The sequence below is a fragment of the Gouania willdenowi genome, chromosome 8, assembly GCF_900634775.1.
Source record: "Gouania willdenowi chromosome 8, fGouWil2.1, whole genome shotgun sequence".
NCBI lineage: Eukaryota > Metazoa > Chordata > Actinopteri > Blenniiformes > Gobiesocidae > Gouania > Gouania willdenowi.
Genome location: NC_041051.1, coordinates 961,993 through 983,410, shown reverse-complemented (window position 1 = coordinate 983,410; position 21,418 = coordinate 961,993). Strand labels below are relative to the sequence as shown.

Sequence of the window (21,418 nt, the reverse complement as noted above, 5' to 3'; positions counted from 1 at the left end):
TAGCAAATAAACTCTTTATGCCTAAATCTAAATAGACTCATCAATAAAGTAAATGTTAAATGCTTATGATCCCTATCAGATGCTTCTATTGATTGTTTTTTATTCCACCATGTTTTCCTACCAGAGTCTACCGAGGGACCTACCATCAACCATCATCTCTGAGGAGGAGGGGTTAAAACCAACACTGCTCCAATCAGAATGGTCCAGTGATGAGTCACAGAAAATCTTGCCTGAGGAGTCTCGCCTGAGACGTAGACCTAACCTGAAAGCCGTGGTCAGTCTGATACTCTCAGTTACAGTAACACTTAAAGCTGCAGTATGTAGAATAATGAGACTTGTATTGAAACAACCACATTCCCCCCTCCCCTCCCTGTTTTCAAACCTATGGTCCCTTATTCGTATCCTTGTGAACTGTGGAGCTCTTAGCAACTTTTTTCTCAATAGAGACGAGTGACAAATGTCGGGACTTTATCTTGTTATTGGAGATTTTTCTGGTGTTTTAGAGACTCTGACTTGAAAGCGTCACTCGCTGTAACTAGAGGTTCACAGCCTCTCCTCTGACACAAAGCTCACACACAAGCAGCCGCAGCAGAGCAGATACTCCACTACACATCTACACTGTAATTAATTAGTGATTAGTCCTCGCTATTGTTATCTTTTTTTTTTTGTCGTTGTTAACTCCTCCTATACCGTTTGTCCGATTATGACAAATAAGCTATGAAAAAATTCACAAAGTTTTCAAGATTTATGCTTTTACGTTAACAATTTGTAACTTTTAGATTTATTACATTTTTTCTTTCCTATTCATTTCTATTGGAATTTTCAATCTTTTCCAACCTTTTCAACTTTTGCTAATATTCAGCTATTGCTAGGTTATTGCTTAGCTAATGCTTAGTTAATGCTATTGCTAAACTAATGCTAATGCTATTGATAGGTGAAATCTAATGCTAGGCTAATGCTATGTGAATGCTAATGCTATTGATAGGTTAATGCTATTTCTAGACTAATGCTAACTTTGTCAACAGGTTCCAAATAGCCCGAGTATGTGTATCTGTTATTTTGGAGTAATTTGGTAATTTCCAAGTTTTTATTTTAATTTTATTTCACTTCTGAACGGCCCCAAAATGAAACCTATTCAGCTTTTGACCTCAGCGTGTGAGGGGGCGCTAGCGCACCATCTATATCTATCGCCACTTCCGGTTCCGGGTACATGACGTCACCGTGTCTCAGTTTGTTTGGGTTAAAAAAAAAAAGTCAATATTAAAAAGGTTTTTGTACCGTTAAAAGTCATGTAAGTTAATATTTCATTGTTTTTTAATATTATTCCCGTGATTACTTTAAATCTCGGGTCACAGACGTCACTTCCTTCTTCATCTCCATGAGTGTGGGCGGTGCCTGTGCTGATGGTCGTTAGTCGATTAAATCGCAAACTTTTTTTTTTTTTAGACAGAGGAATGTAACGTTATTGTGAGCGGATGGGTCCACTATGATTATTGTTTGTTCTGCGCAACGGTGAGTGTTTCTTCTCATATTCTACTATTTGCTAAGAAAGATGCTAGCAGCTACAATGTAAACAAACACACACACACGGCTGACGCGCGTGCGTGCACTACATCGGGATGTACAGGTGAACTCACACAGAGCCGTTTATAGAGAGTTGCCACTTTGGTGTTGAAAAACTTTCAGGTGTCTCTCTCTCTCTTTTTCACACACACACACGCACACGCACACGCACACGCACGCACACACACACACACACAGTATTATATTATCTCTATCTAATCATACTACTACAGTATTATTATTATTGCTATTCTTATATTATTCTTTTTTGTATTATTCTTTTATCTTATAGTTACTGGTATTCTCATTATATTATTATTGTTGCTATTACCTTTTTATTTTATGTTGTTATTGTTTTTATTGTATTGTAATTACTGGATTTTCATTATATTATTTTGTTATTGTTATTGTATAATTTTACTACTATTGTATTCAAGTTATTGGTATTCTTATAATTACTATTATATTCATTTTCATTATTAATATATATTTTTATTATAGTTACTGGTGTTCTCATTGTATTAATAGCATTGCTATATTATCATTATATTACCTTATAATTATTTAATATTGTTTATTATTAATATTGTTTTTAGTGCATTATTATATTGTTTTTTTATTGAAATTATTACCACTAATATCATTACAACATTACTTTTATTACTATTACTACTTTCACTATTAATATTATGCGAGCTAATGCCAATGCTTACTTATGCTAATGCCAGTGAATTCTAATGCTAACTTATGCTAATGTTAGTTAATTCTAATGCTAGCTAATGCTAATGCTATGCTAATGCAGTGCGACACAGGCCAGTACCTCACTTGCATTTTCTTCAGGAAATGCAAATATTCTAGTTACTTCTGTTTTCTCCACCATGAATATGCTTTTCTGAGGTTTACAAGAGATTTATCTCTTGTAAACCTCAGCTTTATCTCCTGTAAACCTCCGGAGACCTTCGACGAGTCCGTTCCGCCCAAGTATGTTTGTGCCTTTATTCTGTTGCTTCTCCACCTCGGTCTTCCTTTGCCATGTATCCGACTTCTGCATCTTTTTTCTCCCCATTTAGTGTCGTGTACGATCACCAGTCGGTGCATTTAAAGACCTAGAGGCCAGTCAACCTGCAGGTATCACTCTTAAGTCTTTTATCAATACTTCAGAGGAGGATTTTTCACAAAATTTGACTTTTTTCGTCCAAACTTTCAGCTTCATTTTCGGTGAATGGAGGAGATTGTCTGGATGCTCACATGCAAAAAAGCAAATCCTTGCCTCTGGTGTCCAGCTTTTCCACTTCCCCCACATATCCACATCCATCATCACTGCAGCTGTCGTCCTCTCCATCCTCCTTCCCAAACCCCTTCACTGCTCTGGAGCTGTCGGCAAGGACAAATATGGTGAAAATCACTTGTGTTAAAATGTCTTTTTTTTTGTACCCTTGCACATTTCCAAGGGTAATGGAAACACAGCTACTGATCAGCAGGATCCAATACAGTGGACCCATGCGGAAGATAGAAGCAAAGATAGCAATAAAATACCCTGAGACCCCAATTTAACCAAAACCAGACAGTTACAGCTACTTCTCAGCATTTAGCTTTGAGAATCTGTTGGTTTTTCTTGGGGTGAACAATAGCACCGCCCAGAGGGCATGAGACTAAAATCAGAGGTAAGAATGTAGTCAGGCTGATTTATAGAGAACTCAGGTCTATCAGCTATACTCCAATAATATTGGAGCAAACTTTAACAATCTGGTTCTAATTTTTTCTCTCCTTCGCAGACAATCCATTAAACCAGCAGATAAAGCAAAACGTTAGAAGACTATCAATAAAGGAATGGTTAAAACAAGAGAGAATGCCCTCTGAAACACTAAGAGCTCAGCTTTTGCAAACAAGTGAATCCTTTGTTGTTTATCTAGTGACTCCGTGTTCTGAACAAACTTTAGGTCAGAGTCAAACACAGTTCCCAGATACTTGTAGGAGTCAACCATTAGTACATCTTCACCATGGATGATGCTGGCCACAGGTGAAGACCTCTGGCCAGACCTTTTGAAGTCAATCAGAATGGTCCAGTGATGAGTCACAGAAAATCTTGCCTGAGGAGTCTCGCCTGAGACGCAGACCTAACCTGAAAGCTGTGGTCAGTCTGATACTCTCAATTTCAGTAACACTTAAAGCTGCAGTATGTAGAATGATGAGACTTATAGAAACAACCACGTTCCCCCCTCTTCTCCCTGTTTCCAAACCTATGGTCCCTTATCGGTATCCTTGTGAACGCGTACAAGTGTGGAGCTCTTAGCGATCAATAGATTATCAATAGAGACTAGTGACAAATGTCTCACACACAAGCAGCTGCAGCAGAGCAGATACTCCACTACACATCCACACTGTAATTCATTAGTGAGGATGCAGGAGGGAAGACCGTCTGACGTCAGTTATCAGTTCTTTTGTTTTTTGGACGTTTGGGTCATTGAAAGGATGCATAAGGACATGCACGATGAGTTTGTTGACTATTTGTTTGTGTCTTTTTCCTGCAGCTGCGTTACCGTAAGAACAGCATCCTGTCCATGGTCCCTGAGCCACCAGAAAAAGCCTCGCTGTACCGCAGAGAGAAGGAGAACGAGAACGACTTCCAACCCCGCAGGTCTCAAATCATAAAGTTCCACAGCAAAGCCTTTCAGTCACAACATAGTGGAGCACATGTTTTCCTTTTGATGTAGAATATGAATTCAAAATATGGAGCAAATATGTTGAAAAGTGTCTGTGGTTGCACGTTTTCACATCAAATCATAAAATCAAAGGCAGGTGAGAGCAGGTAAATATGCTTCCTAGTGCTGAGTCTAATCAAATGAAGGAGTTTTGTGCACAAAAGAACAAGTAGCATTTTTTTTAAATAAAATAACTGGAACTATATGAAATTGAATTACTTTAAAAAAATATATTTTATTTTCCGGTACCAGCTCACAGTCCGGTGTTTGAGGACCAGTGAACAAAATAGACAGAAGCATCAAACAGGGTTGTGGTTAATTACGTTTTTCAATTTCAATTCCATTTTCAATTATCCATGTTTAATTATAACTCAATTAAAATTACAATTTATTCCATTTCCAACTAAAATTCCAACTATTATTTTTCGCCTAAAAGTCAAATACAATTACGTTCTCAATGACTAAAATCCAATTCTGCAATATCACACTCCTGTTGGTGCTGTTGTGATGAAATATTAGCATTGGTGTGATTTGCTCGTAGCTGTAGATAATCACACCAGTGCTGATATTTCATCACAACAGCACGACCTCGAGTGTGATATTGCTTTTATACAATAGTTCTACACCTGCATTTTATTAGTTAACAGTAATAAGTGACTGGAGATTATGATTTGTTTGTTTATTTAATTATTTGGCTTGGTGGAGAACACAGACACTACGTTCACACTGCAGGGAAATGCTGACGCTAAAGTGATAAACCCAACTCTCTTCTTTTTCATTCTCCTTAAAGTTATGAAGTGCTGATTTCTGTTGGAAAGAAACTTTCTCAGTGCGACACACAATCCAACACTGGACACCTCCATGTTTACTTCCATAAACACCTTAGACCAGTGGTTCCCAAGCAGGGGTACGTGTACCCCAAGTACACGAGCACATTGAAGGGTGTACTCGGAATGATGTAACAATTAATTTAAAAATAATCTGTTCTTGAAGCTATTTTTTGAACAACTTCACCACAAACTAACAAACTATGCTAGTGGCTATCCACACTTAAGCCCCTATCAATATATCAACAATTTATCCGTACGTAGCGTCCCTCTTTGGCCAGTTCAGGTCACGTGATTAAGAAGCTACGTACTTAACCCTAACCCTAGCCCTAAACTACGTTACGGTCTAGCTAACCCTAACCCTATTCTTTTGAAATGGATTTGCCCGATCTGGTTAGATCTCTGAAACTAAGCAGGTCTGGATCTGGTTAGTAGTTGGATGGAGACCACTGAGAATTCCAGGGGCCACAGTGGGGGAGCAATCAATCCGGTGTTATCTGTCATTGTGTCCTTGGGGAAGGCACCTCATCCACATTGCCTAGTATGAATGTAGTGTGTGAGTGGATGTTGGTGGTGGTCAGAGGAGCAGTCTCGCTTCCGTCAGTCTGCCCCAAGGCAGACCAAAAAGATTGGGAACCACTGGTGTAGACCTCTTCTATGCATGTGCATCACTTCAGTGTCGCACTCCGTTCATACTCCATACTGATTGAAGACGCATTTAATATGTAATATTAACCACCACAGAAGTTTTTGGAAAAATCTGAATCGTGTATTAAGACCTGCAGTGTGCTGTGGTTGCTCTGCGCTGCCTTGGGCGGGGTGGGGCTGGTGGCTTGGGGCCCGCTGTCCTCCGGGCTGTGCTGGCGTCGGGGGCGTGTGTTGTGTTGGCGCGTGGGAGATCGGGGTTGGCCTCCGTGGGGGGGGGGCTATGCTGGTGGCATTGATGTGGGGTGGCGGTGCCTGGCTGGGGGTGCTTAGGTTCGCCTGCCTATTGGTCCGTGGCTGGCGGGATGGCTCTGCTTGGGCAGTTGGTGGCGTCCTCTCTCGTCGGGAGGGCTGGGGCCGCCTCCCTGTGGAGGGTGTTGTATCGTGGTGCCGTGCGGGCCTGTGCTGGCCCTGGTGCGGGCGCTGGCACTTGCCTCTCTCCTGCTTGGCCGCCCCCTGCTGTGGCGGGGCGGGCCGCTCTGGGCCGGCGGGGGTCGTCCCCTGGACCACTGGGGGATGTGGCTGGTGCCTGGCTGCACCTGGAGGGTCCCACCATGCTCCGTGTGGCTGGCATGGTTCAGGGGGTGCTGCGGGGTGGGTCTCCGGCTGTGCTCCTCGGCGTGTCCCTGTGGCCCGCAGTGCCGCGTGCCCGTCTGTGCCATCTACCCTCTCCGGTGGCCCGCCATGTGGACGGGCCAGGCTCATACCAGACAGGCCACCTACATGGACACTTCACTTCACTCACTCCCAGCTGGTCTGGCTCACTCACTTGGTGCACCACACACATACTGTATACTCAACCCTTGGGGGCTGGATGGGGGGGCTAGGGGTGGAGGGGGCTGCCGCATGTGCTACTAAGTAGTGGCGCGGGGGTGACACTCCCACCTCTGGTTGCCCTACTAATCCCTCCAATTTGAATTACACCTCAACACGCCACCCCTGGAGGGTGGGACCACCACTTCCACCCTCCTTTCACTTATTTCTTAATCCAAGCCCCTCCCTTTGATTAATGATTTAAAAAATGAAAACATTTATTTTAATTTATTTTAATTTTTCAGAAATTTCAGTCGACCCCACATCGGGTCCCAACCCCAAAGTTGAAAAATACAGATTTAGTGGCTCCTGAATAGATTTATTTCTATAGTTTTTATTAATTTCTGGTGATCTCACGCCTGGGGTGAGACCAAGACTGATACTTTATTTGTAAATTTCCACTTCCTCTCTCTCTCTCTCTCTCTCTCTCTCTCTCTCTCTCTTTCTCTCTCCCCTTCTCTCTCTCTCTCTTTCTGAGTGGGTGGGGCGAGTGGTGGTGTGTGGGAGTGTCCTATCTTTCTACTTTCTTTCTATACTTTGTAAATTTATGTTTAGGTATTAACGGATTGTTTGTAAAGTTAAGGGTCCGTGTTTTTTAGTTGTTGTTCTTTTTGTTTGTGTTGGTGCTGATCAGCGCTGCTGGTCATGGAAGTCATGGAAGAGATCTTGCATCAGGACCAGACCTGTGTGCCTGGTAGGTCTATTCATGACAATGTGTCATTAATTCGGAATGTTCTGGACGTCTCTAGTTCATTGGGCATAGAACTTGGTCTCATTTCTTTGGATCAAGAAAAAGCTTTTGATCGAGTTGAGAACCTCTACCTCTGGAACACTCTGGAGGCTTTTGGCCTCGACCCTGGTTTCATAGCTATTGTGAAAATGTTGTACCAGGACATTGAGAGTGAACTGAATAGAGGATTAAGTGCACCATTAAGTATTCAAAGAAGAATAAGGCAGGGGTGCACTTTTTCAGGCATGTTATACGCCATCTCTATTGAACCCTTGCTTTGTAAGTTGCACTCCTCAATTTAGGGGCTGGTGCTACCACACTGTCAGAGAGCTTTTGTTGTTTCAGCCTATGCTGATGACATTATTTTAATGATAAAAACTCAAACTGAAGTAAATAAGGAATTCAGCAAAGTGTCCTCTGCAAAAGTTAACTGGGCAAAGAGTGAGGGCCTGGCTCTGGGGTTTAGATCTGCTCACATGCCTAAACTACCAGCAGGTTTAACTTGGAGGAGGAACGGTTTTAAATATCTTGGAGTGTTTCTAGGGGATGAGGCCACCGTACAGAAAAACTGGGAGGGGGTGGTAGAAAAGGTGAAGGGGAGGTTAGAGAAATGGACATGGTTGTTAACACAAATGTCATACAGAGGAAGGGTCTTAATAATCAATAATCTGGTCTCCTGTGGTCTCTTGCACAAGGTAGCATGTTTAGAGCCCCCTGCTGGTCTCCTTAAGCAATTACAGTCTTTTATGTTGGATTTTTTTCTGGGACAATCTTCATTGGGTACCACATTGTGTGCTGTTCCTACCAAGAGATGAAGGTGGGCAACGTCTGGTGCACCTTGCCAGTAGGGTTGCTGCCTTTAGACTACAATTTCTTCAGAAATTTCTCAACGGCCCAACTGATGTCGTCTGGAGATCAGTGGCCAGTATGATTTTTAAAACTGTGAATGGACTTGGTCTGGACTCTTCCCTGTTTCTTATGAAAACTGACTGTTTTAATCTGTCCACCATATCTGCTTTTTATCAGAGCATTTTTAAAACCTGGACAATGTTTTCATCAAGGAGACTGGAGCACACACTGTCCTTACACTGGCTGCTGGAGGAGCCTCTGATTCTTGAAGCCCACCTGGATGTCCAAGAGATATCATTACCAGGGTTGCCCTGTGCTCTGACATCTACAGGTCTCACCACTCTGAGAAAGCTTGTTGATGTGGCATGGGTTAGGGTTTCTGAACAGGTGTGTATCTGTAACACCTGCTCTTGGTCTTTGCTCTGCACGCTTTGTGGACAGAGCCTCAGACTTTGGAAGGCTCGACTCACTGAGGAGAAAAAAAGAGATGCTTCATGACTACTGCAGCAGAGTGGAGCTCCCTGATGAAGGTGATCCTTTTCCTGAGCTGGGCCTCTCCTTGGGTTCTGGTGGTGGGAAAATGAAGGTACTGCTACAGGAAAGCAGATTTATTTTTTGTGTGTGAATGGACTGAACAGGAACGAACTGTGCAGCAGGATGGACACAAAATGGAGACAATGGCTGAAGTTGGGTACCCATATAAAACCAGTATGGAGGGTTTTATATAAAGACCCTCTAACAAGGAGATCAGGAGACCTGCAGTGGAGACTTCTACACGGAGCCGTAGCTGTAAATTCTTTGGTGTCTCACATTAATCCACAGGTTTCCAATGAATGTTTTTACTGTAAGTCCATTAAAAATATTGTACACTGTTTTTGGAGTGTGACAGACTGACAGAACTGTTCAAACTTTTAAAAAATATTTTTATTGGTTTCACAGAAGTGTGGTCACAAACTATTTTTATACTTGGAGCAGGTTACAGGAAAGAAAATGCAGTAAAATGGAAACTTTTAAACTTCATAACTGGACAGGCTAAGATTGTGATTTACTTAAGTAGGAAAAATAAGTTCAAGAACAGTAAAGAGGTGAAGGACCTGTTTGTGTCCATGGTGAGAGCCAGAGTGTGGGTGGACTTTAGGTTTTATAATGCAATGGAGAACCTTGAGGAGTTTACAAGTTTATGGTGCTAAGAAGAGAATATCTGTTCTGTGGTAGACAAGGAACTCATTTTCAGTCAGTTATTTTAATGTGAGTTAAAATGATGTAAAAGTTTTGGATCATGTTGCAGAAAAGTGAATTGTAAAATGGTTTAATAAAGTGTTTTCTTAAAATCATAATCTCTCTCTCTCTCTCTCTTTTTCCCCAGTATTCCCCGTGATATCTCCTCACTCCACGTGACATTCAGTTTCTGCCAGATTTCAGCGTTAACCTCACAATAAACATTCACCAATGATTTACAGCAGTTTCATGAAAAAACCAGAAATGTGTAATTTTGACAGTGATTTTGGGGGCAAACACAACAAATCACAGTTAGAGTGAAGTAGTGTTGTGGTGGTCAAGACCGGTCTTGGTCTCGAGACCAAATTTTAAAGGTCTTGGTCTTGTCTCGGACTGTGACGCATTTTGACTCGGTCTTGTCTCAGACTCGGGCTGCCCGGACTCGGGATTTTCCGTCAAGACCGTTAGAGACCAGCAGTAATTCCTGCTATTTTTAAACTTTTTTATAATGTGATAATAACACAGAGAAGAACGTGATAAAACAATCCTTTATTCATTATTTAATCCACCCTGTTATAATGACCACAACCTTCCTTAATGTGACTGAGTGACGTGTGTGTGGCTACGGTGTCAGTTTGGACCGCGGAGCGCAAGGGAGATATGAACTAATCACCAGTAAAAATCCCAGTAAAACTCCAGAAAACAATCACCAGTAATAAATATTATCTCCCTGGTAAAGACAGTAGCTCTAATAACTGGTAAAATGATAAACTGATGATATTACAGCCTGTGAATGCTGGATAGGGGACGCACTTACTCTGCTTCTGGGTCCTAGTGCCAGCCGACCGGTGAAGCCTGTTCTATTTACTGTGTTTACTGAGGTCTGTGTGTGTTTAATAAGTCCGTGTGTGTTTAATAAGTCTGCGTGTGTTTAATAAGTCTGTGTGTGTTTAATAAGTCTGTGTGTGTTTAATAAGTCTGTGTGTGTTTAATAAGTCTGTGTGTGTTTAATAAGTCTGTGTGTGTTTAATAAGTCTGTGTGTGTTTAATAAGTCTGTGTGTGTTTAATGAATTCATGTTGGGTGTGGGATATATATGTATGTGTATATACGTATATATGCATATGTGTGTATCCATAAAATGAAGAGTCCGTCCTTAAGACTGCTCTACTGTAAAGTGCCTTGAGATACCATTGGTTATGATTTGGCGCTATACAAATAAAAGATTGATTGATTGATTGATTGAATAAGTCTGTGTGTGTTTAATAAGTCTACATGTTTATGTCTCTGTCCATCCACTCTTTTCATTATATCCATGTCTTTTAAGGCTTTATTACATAATGTCAGCTGTAGTCCGGGCCGCCGCCATCTTGGATTATGTTGTCACCAGCGCGTCATCGCCGCAGAGTTGCACTAGCCCAGAATGAGTCAAATAACTGTAAAGAGGTTTTATATTAGTCTATTATCTTTTTAAAGTGGTGTTTTTTTTATGTCTTTAGACTCTAATTACATGTATGTAGAATAATATGTTCCCTACAATATAAACAGGTTCACAATATAAATATTTTTTATAGTTTCTGTTTCTACTGTATCCAGAATAATAATAATAATTCTCAACAAGAACTATTGATTGATTTGTCACATGACTGTTCCAGGGTTTGTTTTATTTAGTTTCACATCTACCTGTAGATCTATGTTTTTTACACTGATGACAACTTGTTTGTAGTTTTATTTCAGAAAGTTTCACTTTTACAGTTACAGCTGGAAACCTTTGTTAATTGAATATCCTAGTTACATTACAGTAACCATATTAAACTATATCAAAGGCTTTTTCAAACTAAAAAATATCTTGTGAACTCTGTGACCTGTTAAACCTGAACAACTCAAAGAATCAGAATCAAGAATCATTATTTCTTGGCACAAATACTTTTAAACACTTGCTGTACATTCAGCTGACATAAAAATATTGTTTTCAAATATGTAGAATAATTGTGAATTTATCAGTAGTAGTTTTAATATTTTAGTTAATTTTTTGCAGGAACCTTTTCTGTCCGTCAAATGTATTTAAAATAAACTAAAATTAAAGAGAGAATGTTATTTAACTGTTGAACCTTGCCATAATTTTATTTATTTATAGATTTTTTTAAATTGAAAAAAATAATGTTTATGGTCTCGGTCTCGGTCTCGGCTCCCGAAAGTCTTGGTCATGTCTTGGTCTCGGTGCATTCTGGTCTCGGGCAAGTCTTGGTCTCGGATAGTGCGGTCTTGAACACAACACTAGAGTGAAGTATAAACACTTCTACGCATTCATTAAAAGACTCCACATCCCACAATGCAATGCACAAATCAAGAGTGTTTGCAGTGGAGATCAAAACAAACTTTTGAGAACAATTTCAATTGTTTACGAGTAAATGATCTTCAATTCATTGATTACTGAGGTCTACACTTTGTCTTAATCTGATTAAAAAGCAGATTTAAAATAGAGAACACAGAAAGATATAAAGAACAGTTATTTTCAACTTAGGTCAAATAAATGTTGTTAGTAATGTGTTTTTAAATTTTACTTTGCATCGCAGAACCTTGACATTTTTGTACATATTTGTTCAATGTTTCAATTTATTTCATGTTTTAAGAAAGTTTTATATTTTTTCCATTTCAGCCTGGTGGACATTGACAGTGACCAGCATGGAAATGGAGTTTGGTAAAGTTTCCTCATGTAATGAAAAATAGCAGCTATGTTTCAGTAAATAGTAACGACCTTGTTTTATCTGTTTTTTTTTTTCTGTAGAGGATGAAGTGCCGCAGCGTCCCAGTGGTCCTCCATCTGTGTACTCCTCCTCCTCTTCCTATCAGTCAGACGGGGTGGACACGTATGATCTGGAGCAGGTCAACAATATTTTCAGAAAACTCTCTCTGGAGAGGTATACAATGAACAGGCAGCAGCACCAGCACACACTGGAATAATATTTACCTGAGTTTAAGTCAGTTTCTTCTCTGTTGTTTGTGCCCAGGCCTTTTCGCCCTTCACTGTCCTCCTTCTCCACATCGAGCGCCTCTATGAAGCCTGTGCAGGAGCTTTCACTACCAGGAGACAGCCTGCTGAAGGACGTCACACTGGTCGGTGGCAACAAGAGCGGCATTTTCATCTCTTCTGTCCAGCCGGGCTCTAACGCAGAAAAGGCAGGACTTCGAGAGGGTCTACACCTCCTGCTGGTTCGTATTCTTCACAAACTACTTTACACAAGCACAGGAAACAAGGTTTAGGAATAGGGTTGGGAGGGGCGGTGTGTAGCTCAGTGGGTTGAGCGCCCGCCCATGTACGGAGGCTGTAGCTCCTCACCTGCAGCGGGTCCAGGCTCGATTCCCGGCCTGGGACCCCTTCCTGCGTGTCATTCCCTGCTCTCTCTCACCCCCTTCCTGTCAAGCAACTGTCATATAAAGGCCACTAGAGCCAAAAAAATCCTTTAAAAAAAAAAAAAAAAAAAAAAAAAAAAAAAAAAAAAAAAGGGATTGGGTTGGGCACCGAGTTCCGGTGAACCGGTTCCTAACGTCCGGTTCCAGAACTGTTAAGATGATGTTTGCATTTTGATTCTTTTTTTCGATTCCTTAATGCCTGCACTAATTTGTTTCCGCGGCTTGCTCTGTTTGTTTTACGCGGGGTTTGTATAAGATGCGTTCAGAACGCGACTTGTGTGTGTGTGTCTCTGGTGTGTGCGCGTGTCTCTGGCGCGTGTGTGTTTATGGCGTGTGCGTGTCTATGGCGTGTGCGTGTCTATGGCATGTGCGTGTCTATGGCATGTGCGTGTCTATGGTGTGTGTGTGTCTATGGTGTGTGTGTGTCTATGGCGTGTGTCTATGGCGTGTGTCTATGGCATGTGCGTGTCTATGGTGTGTGTGTGTCTATGGCGTGTGTCTATGGCATGTGCGTGTCTATGGCGTGTGCGTGTTTATGGCTATGGTTTCAGTTTGGAGCAGAAGGAGATATGAACTAATCACCGGTAAAAATCCCAGTAAAACTCCAGAAAACAATCACCAGTAATAAATATTATCTCCCTGGTAAATACAGTAGCTCTAATAACTGGTAAAATGATAAACTGATGATATTACAGTCTGTGAATGTAGTACAGGGGACGCATTTACTCCACCTCTGGGTCCTAGTGCCAGCCGTCCGGTGGAGCCTGTTCCGTTTACCGAGTCTGTGTGTGTTTAATAAGTCAGTGTGTGTTTATAAGTCTGTGTGTGTTTAATAAGTCAGTGTGTGTTTAATAAGTCAGTGTGTGTTTATAAGTCTGTGTGTGTTTAATAAGTCTGTGTGTGTTTAATAAGTCTGTGTGTGTTTAATAAGTCTGTGTGTGTTTAATAAGTCTGTGTGTGTTTCATAAGTCTGTGTGTGTGTTTAATAAGTCCGTGTGTGTTTAATAAGTCTGTGTGTGTTTAATAAGTCTGTGTGTGTTTCATAAGTCTGTGTGTGTTTAATAAGTCACTGTGTGTGTGTTTAATAAGTCTGTGTGTGTTTAATAAGTCTGTGTGTGTTTAATAAGTCACTGTGTGTTTCATAAGTCTGTGTGTGTGTTTAATAAGTCTGTGTGTGTTTAATAAGTCAGTGTGTGTTTAATAAGTCTGTGTGTGTTTAATAAGTCAGTGTGTGTTTAATAAATCTGTGTGTGTTTAATAAGTCTGTGTGTGTTTAATAAGTCAGTGTGTGTTTAATAAGTCCGTGTGTGTTTAATAAGTCACTGTGTGTTTAATAAGTCCGTGTGTGTTTAATAAGTCCGTGTGTGTTTCATAAGTCTGTGTGTGTGTTTAATAAGTCTGTGTGTGTTTAATAAGTCCGTGTGTGTTTAATAAGTCTGTGTGTGTTTAATAAGTCAGTGTGTGTTTAATAAATCTGTGTGTGTTTAATAAGTCTGTGTGTGTTTAATAAGTCAGTGTGTGTTTAATAAGTCAGTGTGTGTTTAATAAGTCAGTGTGTGTTTAATAAGTCTGTGTGTGTTTAATAAGTCTGTGTGTGTGTTTAATAAGTCAGTGTGTGTTTAATAAGTCAGTGTGTGTTTAATAAGTCTGTGTGTGTTTAATAAGTCTGTGTGTGTGTTTAATAAGTCAGTGTGTGTTAAATAAGTCTGTGTGTGTTTAATAAGTCTGTGTGTGTGTTTAATAAGTCAGTGTGTGTTTAATAAGTCTGTGTGTGTTTAATAAGTCTGTGTGTGTGTTTAATAAGTCAGTGTGTGTTTAATAAGTCAGTGTGTGTTTAATAAGTCTGTGTGTGTTTAATAAGTCAGTGTGTATTTAATAAGTCAGTGTGTGTTTAATAAGTCAGTGTGTGTTTAATAAGTCAGTGTGTGTGTTTAATAAGTCTGTGTGTGTTTAATAAGTCTGTGTGTGTTTAATAAGTCCGTGTGTGTTTAATAAGTCAGTGTGTGTTTAATAAGTCTGTGTGTGTTTAATAAGTCAGTGTGTGTTTAATAAGTCTGTGTGTGTTTAATAAGTCTGTGTGTGTTTAATAAGTCTGTGTGTGTGTTTAATAAGTCTGTGTGTGTTTAATAAGTCAGTGCGTGTTTAATAAGTCTGTGTGTTTAATAAGTCTGTGTGTGTGTTTAATAAGTCAGTGTGTGTTTAATAAATCTGTGTGTGTTTAATAAGTCTGTGTGTGTTTAATAAGTCAGTGTGTGTTTAATAAGTCTGTGTGTGTTTAATAAGTCTGTGTGTGTTTAATAAGTCTGTGTGTGTGTTTAATAAGTCAGTGTGTGTTTAATAAGTCTGTGTGTGTTAAATAAGTCTGTGTGTGTGTTTAATAAGTCAGTGTGTGTTTAATAAGTCTGTGTGTGTTTAATAAGTCAGTGTGTGTTTAATAAGTCTGTGTGTGTTTAATAAGTCAGTGTGTGTGTTTAATAAGTCAGTGTGTGTGTTTAATAAGTCAGTGTGTGTTTAATAAGTCAGTGTGTGTGTTTAATAAGTCTGTGTGTGTTTAATAAGTCTGTGTGTGTTTAATAAGTCTGTGTGTGTTAATAAGTCTGTGTGTGTTTAATAAGTCAGTGTGTGTTTAATAAGTCTGTGTGTGTTTAATAAGTCTGTGTGTGTTTAATAAGTCTGTGTGTGTTTAATAAGTCTGTGTGTGTCCGTGTTAAAGTCTACATGTTTATGTCTCTGTCCATCCACTCTTTTCATTATATTCATGTCTTTTAAGGCTTTATTACATAGTGTTACTGTAGTCCGAGTCGCCGCCATCTTGGATTATGTCGTCACCAGTGCGTCATCGCCTGGACTTAAATAACTGTAAAGAGGTTTTATATTAGTCTATCATATTTATAAAGTGGTGTTTTTTTATGTCTTTAGACTCTAATTACATTTATGTATATAATATGTTCCCTACAATATAAACAGGTTCACAATATAATTATTATTTATAGTTTCTGTTTCTACTGTACCCAGAATAATAATAATAATAATTCTCAACAATAACTATTGATTGATTTGTCACATGACTGTTCCAGGGTTTGTTTTATTTAGTTTCACATCTACCTGTAGCTCTATGTTTTTTACACTGATGACAACTTGTTTGTAGTTTTATTTCAGAAAGTTTCACTTTTACAGTTACAGTTGGAAACCTTTGTTAATTTAATATCCTAGTTATATTACAGTAACCATATTAAACTATATCAACTAAGTGAATTAATAAAAAAGGCCCGTGTAAAAGCTTTTTCAAATTTATTCAAATTATCAAAAAAAATTATCCTGTGAAATCTGTGACTTGTTGACCTGCACAACTCAAAGAATCGGAATCGAGAATTGTTTAGAACAGGAATCAAAATTGAGAATCGGAACCGGAATCAGAATCGGTAAAATCCAAACAATGCCCAACCCTATTTAGGAATGTCACATCCAGACCAGACATTGGCCGCTTTTTATCAGTATCATTATTCAAAATACTGACATTAATCATCAAAATAATGTCAACATCTAGAATAATGATCAATAATCATAATCATTTTGTGGATTTTTGTTGTTTTTTGCTTTTTTATTGGAGTCATTTGTGTATTTTAGTTGTTTTTATGGAGTCATTTTGTCTATTTCTATGTGTTTTTCAAGTCATTTTGTAAATGTATGGGTTATTAATATGTTTTGTGTATTTCTAGGGTAATTTCAAAGTGTGAATTTCTTGTTTTTATGGATTCATTATGTGTATACTGTATTTCTTGTTTTGTATATTTTTGGAGCCATGTTGTGTATTTGCTTTAAGGGTTGCATAAAATTAGGCCAAAGGCCATATATGTTGTTAGTATCTGATCCAGATGATTGTTTTAACAGCTCGAGGGGTGCATACGTGGAGAAACTCAGAGTGTTTCAATGGATACAAGCACTCAGGAGGAGGCTCTGTGGATGCTGCAGCACTGCACAGGACAAGTTCAACTCCATTATCGGGCAAACTATGACAGTGAGTGCTGCCTTCATGGCCTTAGTGTAGGTGTGTGTGTGTGAACTCATTAAGTGTGTGTGTGTGTGTGTGTGCATCCTACAGCGTATCGCCGTCTTCAGAGAGATCTAGTGGATGGCACCTTAGTCTCTGGAGACTCTTTCTACATACGTGTCAACCTAAACATCCCCAAGGAGTCTGATGGCTGCTCCCTGCCCGTGCTCTGTGACGAGGTGGTGCACGTCCTGGACACAAGGCATCAGGGCCGCTGTGAGTGGCTGTGTGCACGTGTCGATCCTTACACAGGGCAGGACCTGGCCGAGCAAGGCACTTTACCCAGCAACTCCCGGTAAAAGCAGGGAGCAGCTTTTCACTTGTTTAACCCTAACTGCAGCAAAACTGAACTCAGATGAAGCTAAATAAAGTGTGTATGTGTGTGTGTGTGTGTGTGTGTGTGTGTGTGTGTGTGTGTGTGTGTGTGTGTGTGTGTGTGTGTGTGCAGAGCTCAGCAGCTGCTCCTGGTTAAAATTCAGAAGTTGGTTTGCCGTGGCGGTAAAGAAGAAAATGAATCCAATCGTAATTCCAAGGTAAAAATGTCCTTTTGTAGAATTGCCCCTAAGTGACCTTGTTTGATAGTTTAAAGGGCCACTATTATGCTATTTTTCATTTGTTCTAAGAACCACAACAACATAGTATTTGAGGTTTATTTTCCCAAGACTCAACTGTTTTCTGGAGTTTTAGTCTCGGACATGTCACTTTCATGATGCTTCTAAAAACAGGCTGTTTTGGCGTCTTTATGCATATGAATGAGTGGGCGTGTCTGTAGACGCAGACTTCACACCACAGCTGATTACTGCAGCGATTTTCTTTTGCTATTCACACACTCTTATTATTGTTTTCAGCCAAAAAACAGCACATTACAGTAAAACACATGGATATTTAAGAGGCTATTGTGATTGTGAGTCAGAAAAATGCTGCTTCAGGGTGTGTGTTTATCACATCAGCAGTGGAGTCAGTCAGATGTTTTCAGCTGTTTCAAAAACAAGAATCACATCTTATTATACGTAGACACTGTTACAGAGCTCTGGTTATGCCTCTGCAATATAATAATTGCCATAACATTATGCAATTAACCAAAATAAGCACATGCACAGAGACACTTCCTCTGAACACAAGTAAGAACAGAGCTTTAATTGGACCAACAAAGTTAGATCTGACCTGGCCAGTGACGGCATAAACCCTAATAAAGCTGATCTCTCTTTGAGCCCAAACCCTTTAACCTTGCTGCAGGATGGATTCTCCTGGTGTTCACAAACACCAGAATCCATCTTGTGCTGTTCTTCAGATTATTTATATTACTGGATTATCTATATACTAAATGTAAACATATTATCTGTGGATAAAGGGACTAGTGGTTAAGGGAGCAGGCTTGTAATGGTGGTCTCACTGGTTCTAATCTCCCTGGTCCATCACTGTGGGATGTTGATCAGTCCCTTATATTAACCCTAACTGCTCCCTGGGTGCTACACCGTGGCTGCCCACTGCTCCTCAGGGAGGGGTTAAATACAGAGAACACATTTAGTGTATGTAGCTTTACATATATACTATATTATATATTAAACAGCAGTGTTTGTTTAAGCTGTGAGGTAGTTTGAGAGGGAGGAGCTCACATTATTATAGGGTAGGAGGAGCCAGGATTGTCAGGAGGAGGAGGTTCCACCTTATGACGTATTAATGGGAGAAAAATCCAACTTGCCTGTTCATAGCTGACTTTTTATAAAATATGGAATAATAAGGGAGGAGGAAACAGAACTTTTTAAACTTTGACCCTCTGAATGAGGATAAAGGATGTATATCACTGTAACTAAACATTATGAAGTGATTTTTCATAACACATACAACACACCCTGAAAATGATTGTAACGAGAAGCCCGTTAGGCTCTCTGTGCCATCGTTAGATGCAGGTGTGTAGGATATTAAAACATGCAGGACAGGAGCTCTCCAGGACCAGACTCTGAACATGAGGATCATCAGCCTCACGTGTTCCATGGAAAGTGATTTGAACTCCCTTTTTGTCAACAAAAAATTGTTTAAAAAAATAGAGTTTCTTATGACCCAACAACAGTTTGTCTCTGAGCCTCAACAATAGCAGCAAATCATACTGGAGGTTTTGTGCTAATTTTGTTCCTTTTTGTTGATGTTTTTGGAGTAATTTTTTGTTATTTTTTGGTCCTTTTGTGTATTTTTCTCTTATAGCCCATAAATTATCTCCTGCACTTGCACTTTACCACGCTTGCAGAATTTCTCTTAAACTCTGTATAATTTATTCATATTTCAACATTCTTTGTTTGTGTTGTGTCGTGTTGTGTGAGTGACGAAGACAATTTTCTGTCACGGCAGATTCTGATTTTATGCCTTTTTTGTTGATTTTTTTTCTGTCATTTGAATGATTTGTTTTGTTTATTTGTGTATATTTGGGCTGATTTTGTGATTTTATGTAGATATGTTGTCGTTTTGTGGGTTTTTGTTCTGATATTAAATGTGTCAATTATAGTGTCACAGATTGGTCAAAAAACATGAGATTCAGAGAAATCAGGTTCAGGTGACTTTATTAATACCCGTAGGTAGATTTGTTTTGCAGTGAAAAAAACAAAGGATGGCATCTACAATGACATTAGAACAACAGATAACAAAGCACTGACAAAAACAGACAATCCACGACACATCGTACTCACAGGCTGACTAGAACCACCACCGAAGGAAAGAGGAGCAACTGAGCAATTAAAAGATTATTACAGCATCACAGTAAAAGACAGTAAAAGGATAAAACTACTATAAATAAATAAATATCTAGACTGTAACTGTCTAAAATGTGATAAAATCATCAGTGATAGGACCATGGCTGCTCTGGAGGAGACTAGCGACCACTGTATCATCTGCATACGTTAAAATACACCCATTTTAAAAAGTACTTTGACACATATTAGTGTAGAGAATAAAAAGCAGAGGTGACAGCACACACCTCTGTGGAGATCACACTGTGTTTGATAAAAACCCGTTCACTCTGATTCTCTGTGTTCTGTCTGTTTATTATTATTACTTTAGTTAAAATGATCGAACATTCGGTGGATTCTAATGTGTGGTTGAATCGTGTTAAAAGCAGATGAAGAATTAATAAATAAAAGTCGGTCATGGCTTCCAGTTCCCTCCAGATGTTTAAGGAGCAGGTTAAACAGAGTGAGTGTGGCGTCCTCCACTCCTCTGTTGGGTCTATAAACAAACTGTAGTGGGTCAACAACATGTTGAGTTTTATTTAAAAGTTCTGATGACACCAGCTTCTCAAAGGCCTTCATTGGGAGCAAAGTCAAGGCTATGGGTCTAAAACTATTTAAAATGTGGGAACGTTTTAATTTAGGGACCGGGACAATAACAGCATCCTTCCAGACTTTGGGGACATGCTGTGTTTCTAAAGACTGATTAAAAATAGAATTGAAAACTGAACTCAGTTCTTTTGCACAGAACGTACGTAAATGTCATGACTTTATGAACTATCATTTCCAGTCTGTGTGAATCTGCTCTTGTGCTCGTTATATATTGTAAAATGTAAGCTTGTAAATTGTATTTTTTTCTGTGCAGAACAATTTACAGACGGAGGAAAACCCTGATCCCAAAATCAGTCCTCGTATGTCTCGAGCCAGCATCTTTCTCACGCAGATACTGCAGGTAACCTTTCTCTTCTCATTCAAAGCTACGATGTAACCAATGACTCACAATGTGAAACAGTTAATGCAACAGAATTATTTCAGCTAAATTCAAACATATTTCCAACTTTCTGTTCTGTGTGTGATCTGTAGTTTGTCAGCAGAGTGGATATGAAGTACAAAAGGATGAACAGCAATGAACGTGTGAGGATCATCAACTCCTGTAGCACGACACTATCGAGACCAGGCGTCGAGACGCCCAGATCTGAAGCTGATACTAAAGGTTTGGCTAAAAAACAAACACGAGCAAGAGGATGAGTGGGAATCTGGAGCTTTAGGCCCTGTTTCCAAAAAGTTCTGTATTCACACGGCAACGTTTTCAAAACAATCTCTGTTTACATGAGACAGCGGAAAACCCAAAAAATGATGAACACGCCAGGCTAATAGATGGCGGTGTAGTTATATGTCACGGCAAATTTGCGGTTGACCTCATTTGGAGACATGATTTATGCTCTGGTTGAATGATGGAGTCCAGTCAGAGCATGATGATTTTATAAAAAGGATTTATTATAAACTAAATGAAAAAGAGTACAACAAAGGTCTTCCATCCTGTAGGAAGGGCAAGCGGTCAGCAACTAACTGGAAAGTTCCACAGCTTAAACTTTATACCGGTAGAGAAAAGTCCCACCCTGATGAGAGAAAAAGGAGGGGGTCAGATGTCCCAACAGTGGAGACGTTGGAGCAATGATATCTGTCTTGATAATGTGTGTGTGTTGTGTGTATCTGCATGTGAGTCCACATGTGATTTGCGTTTGGCCTTGATGGTCAGATGCAGCTTATCTGTGTGCGTAGGTGAAAGAATGTGAGTCAGCCATCTAAACCCTGTGAAAGACATAAAAC

The 21,418-nt window shown here is 39.7% G+C and overlaps 1 protein-coding gene across 1 annotated transcript in view; it reads left to right on the top strand.

Moving 5' to 3' along the window:
* The window catches only part of card11 (caspase recruitment domain family, member 11), a 92,667-nt gene that overhangs the window by 60,062 nt on the left and 11,187 nt on the right, over positions 1-21,418 (top strand). The window contains 13 exon segments of the mRNA XM_028454504.1: positions 125-274; positions 2,634-2,691; positions 2,771-2,958; positions 4,095-4,201; positions 12,066-12,095; positions 12,097-12,107; positions 12,195-12,327; positions 12,418-12,619; positions 16,712-16,838; positions 16,923-17,166; positions 17,320-17,404; positions 20,454-20,540; positions 20,672-20,801. Of these exon segments, the coding sequence (XP_028310305.1) occupies positions 125-274; positions 2,634-2,691; positions 2,771-2,958; positions 4,095-4,201; positions 12,066-12,095; positions 12,097-12,107; positions 12,195-12,327; positions 12,418-12,619; positions 16,712-16,838; positions 16,923-17,166; positions 17,320-17,404; positions 20,454-20,540; positions 20,672-20,801 (1,552 nt within the window).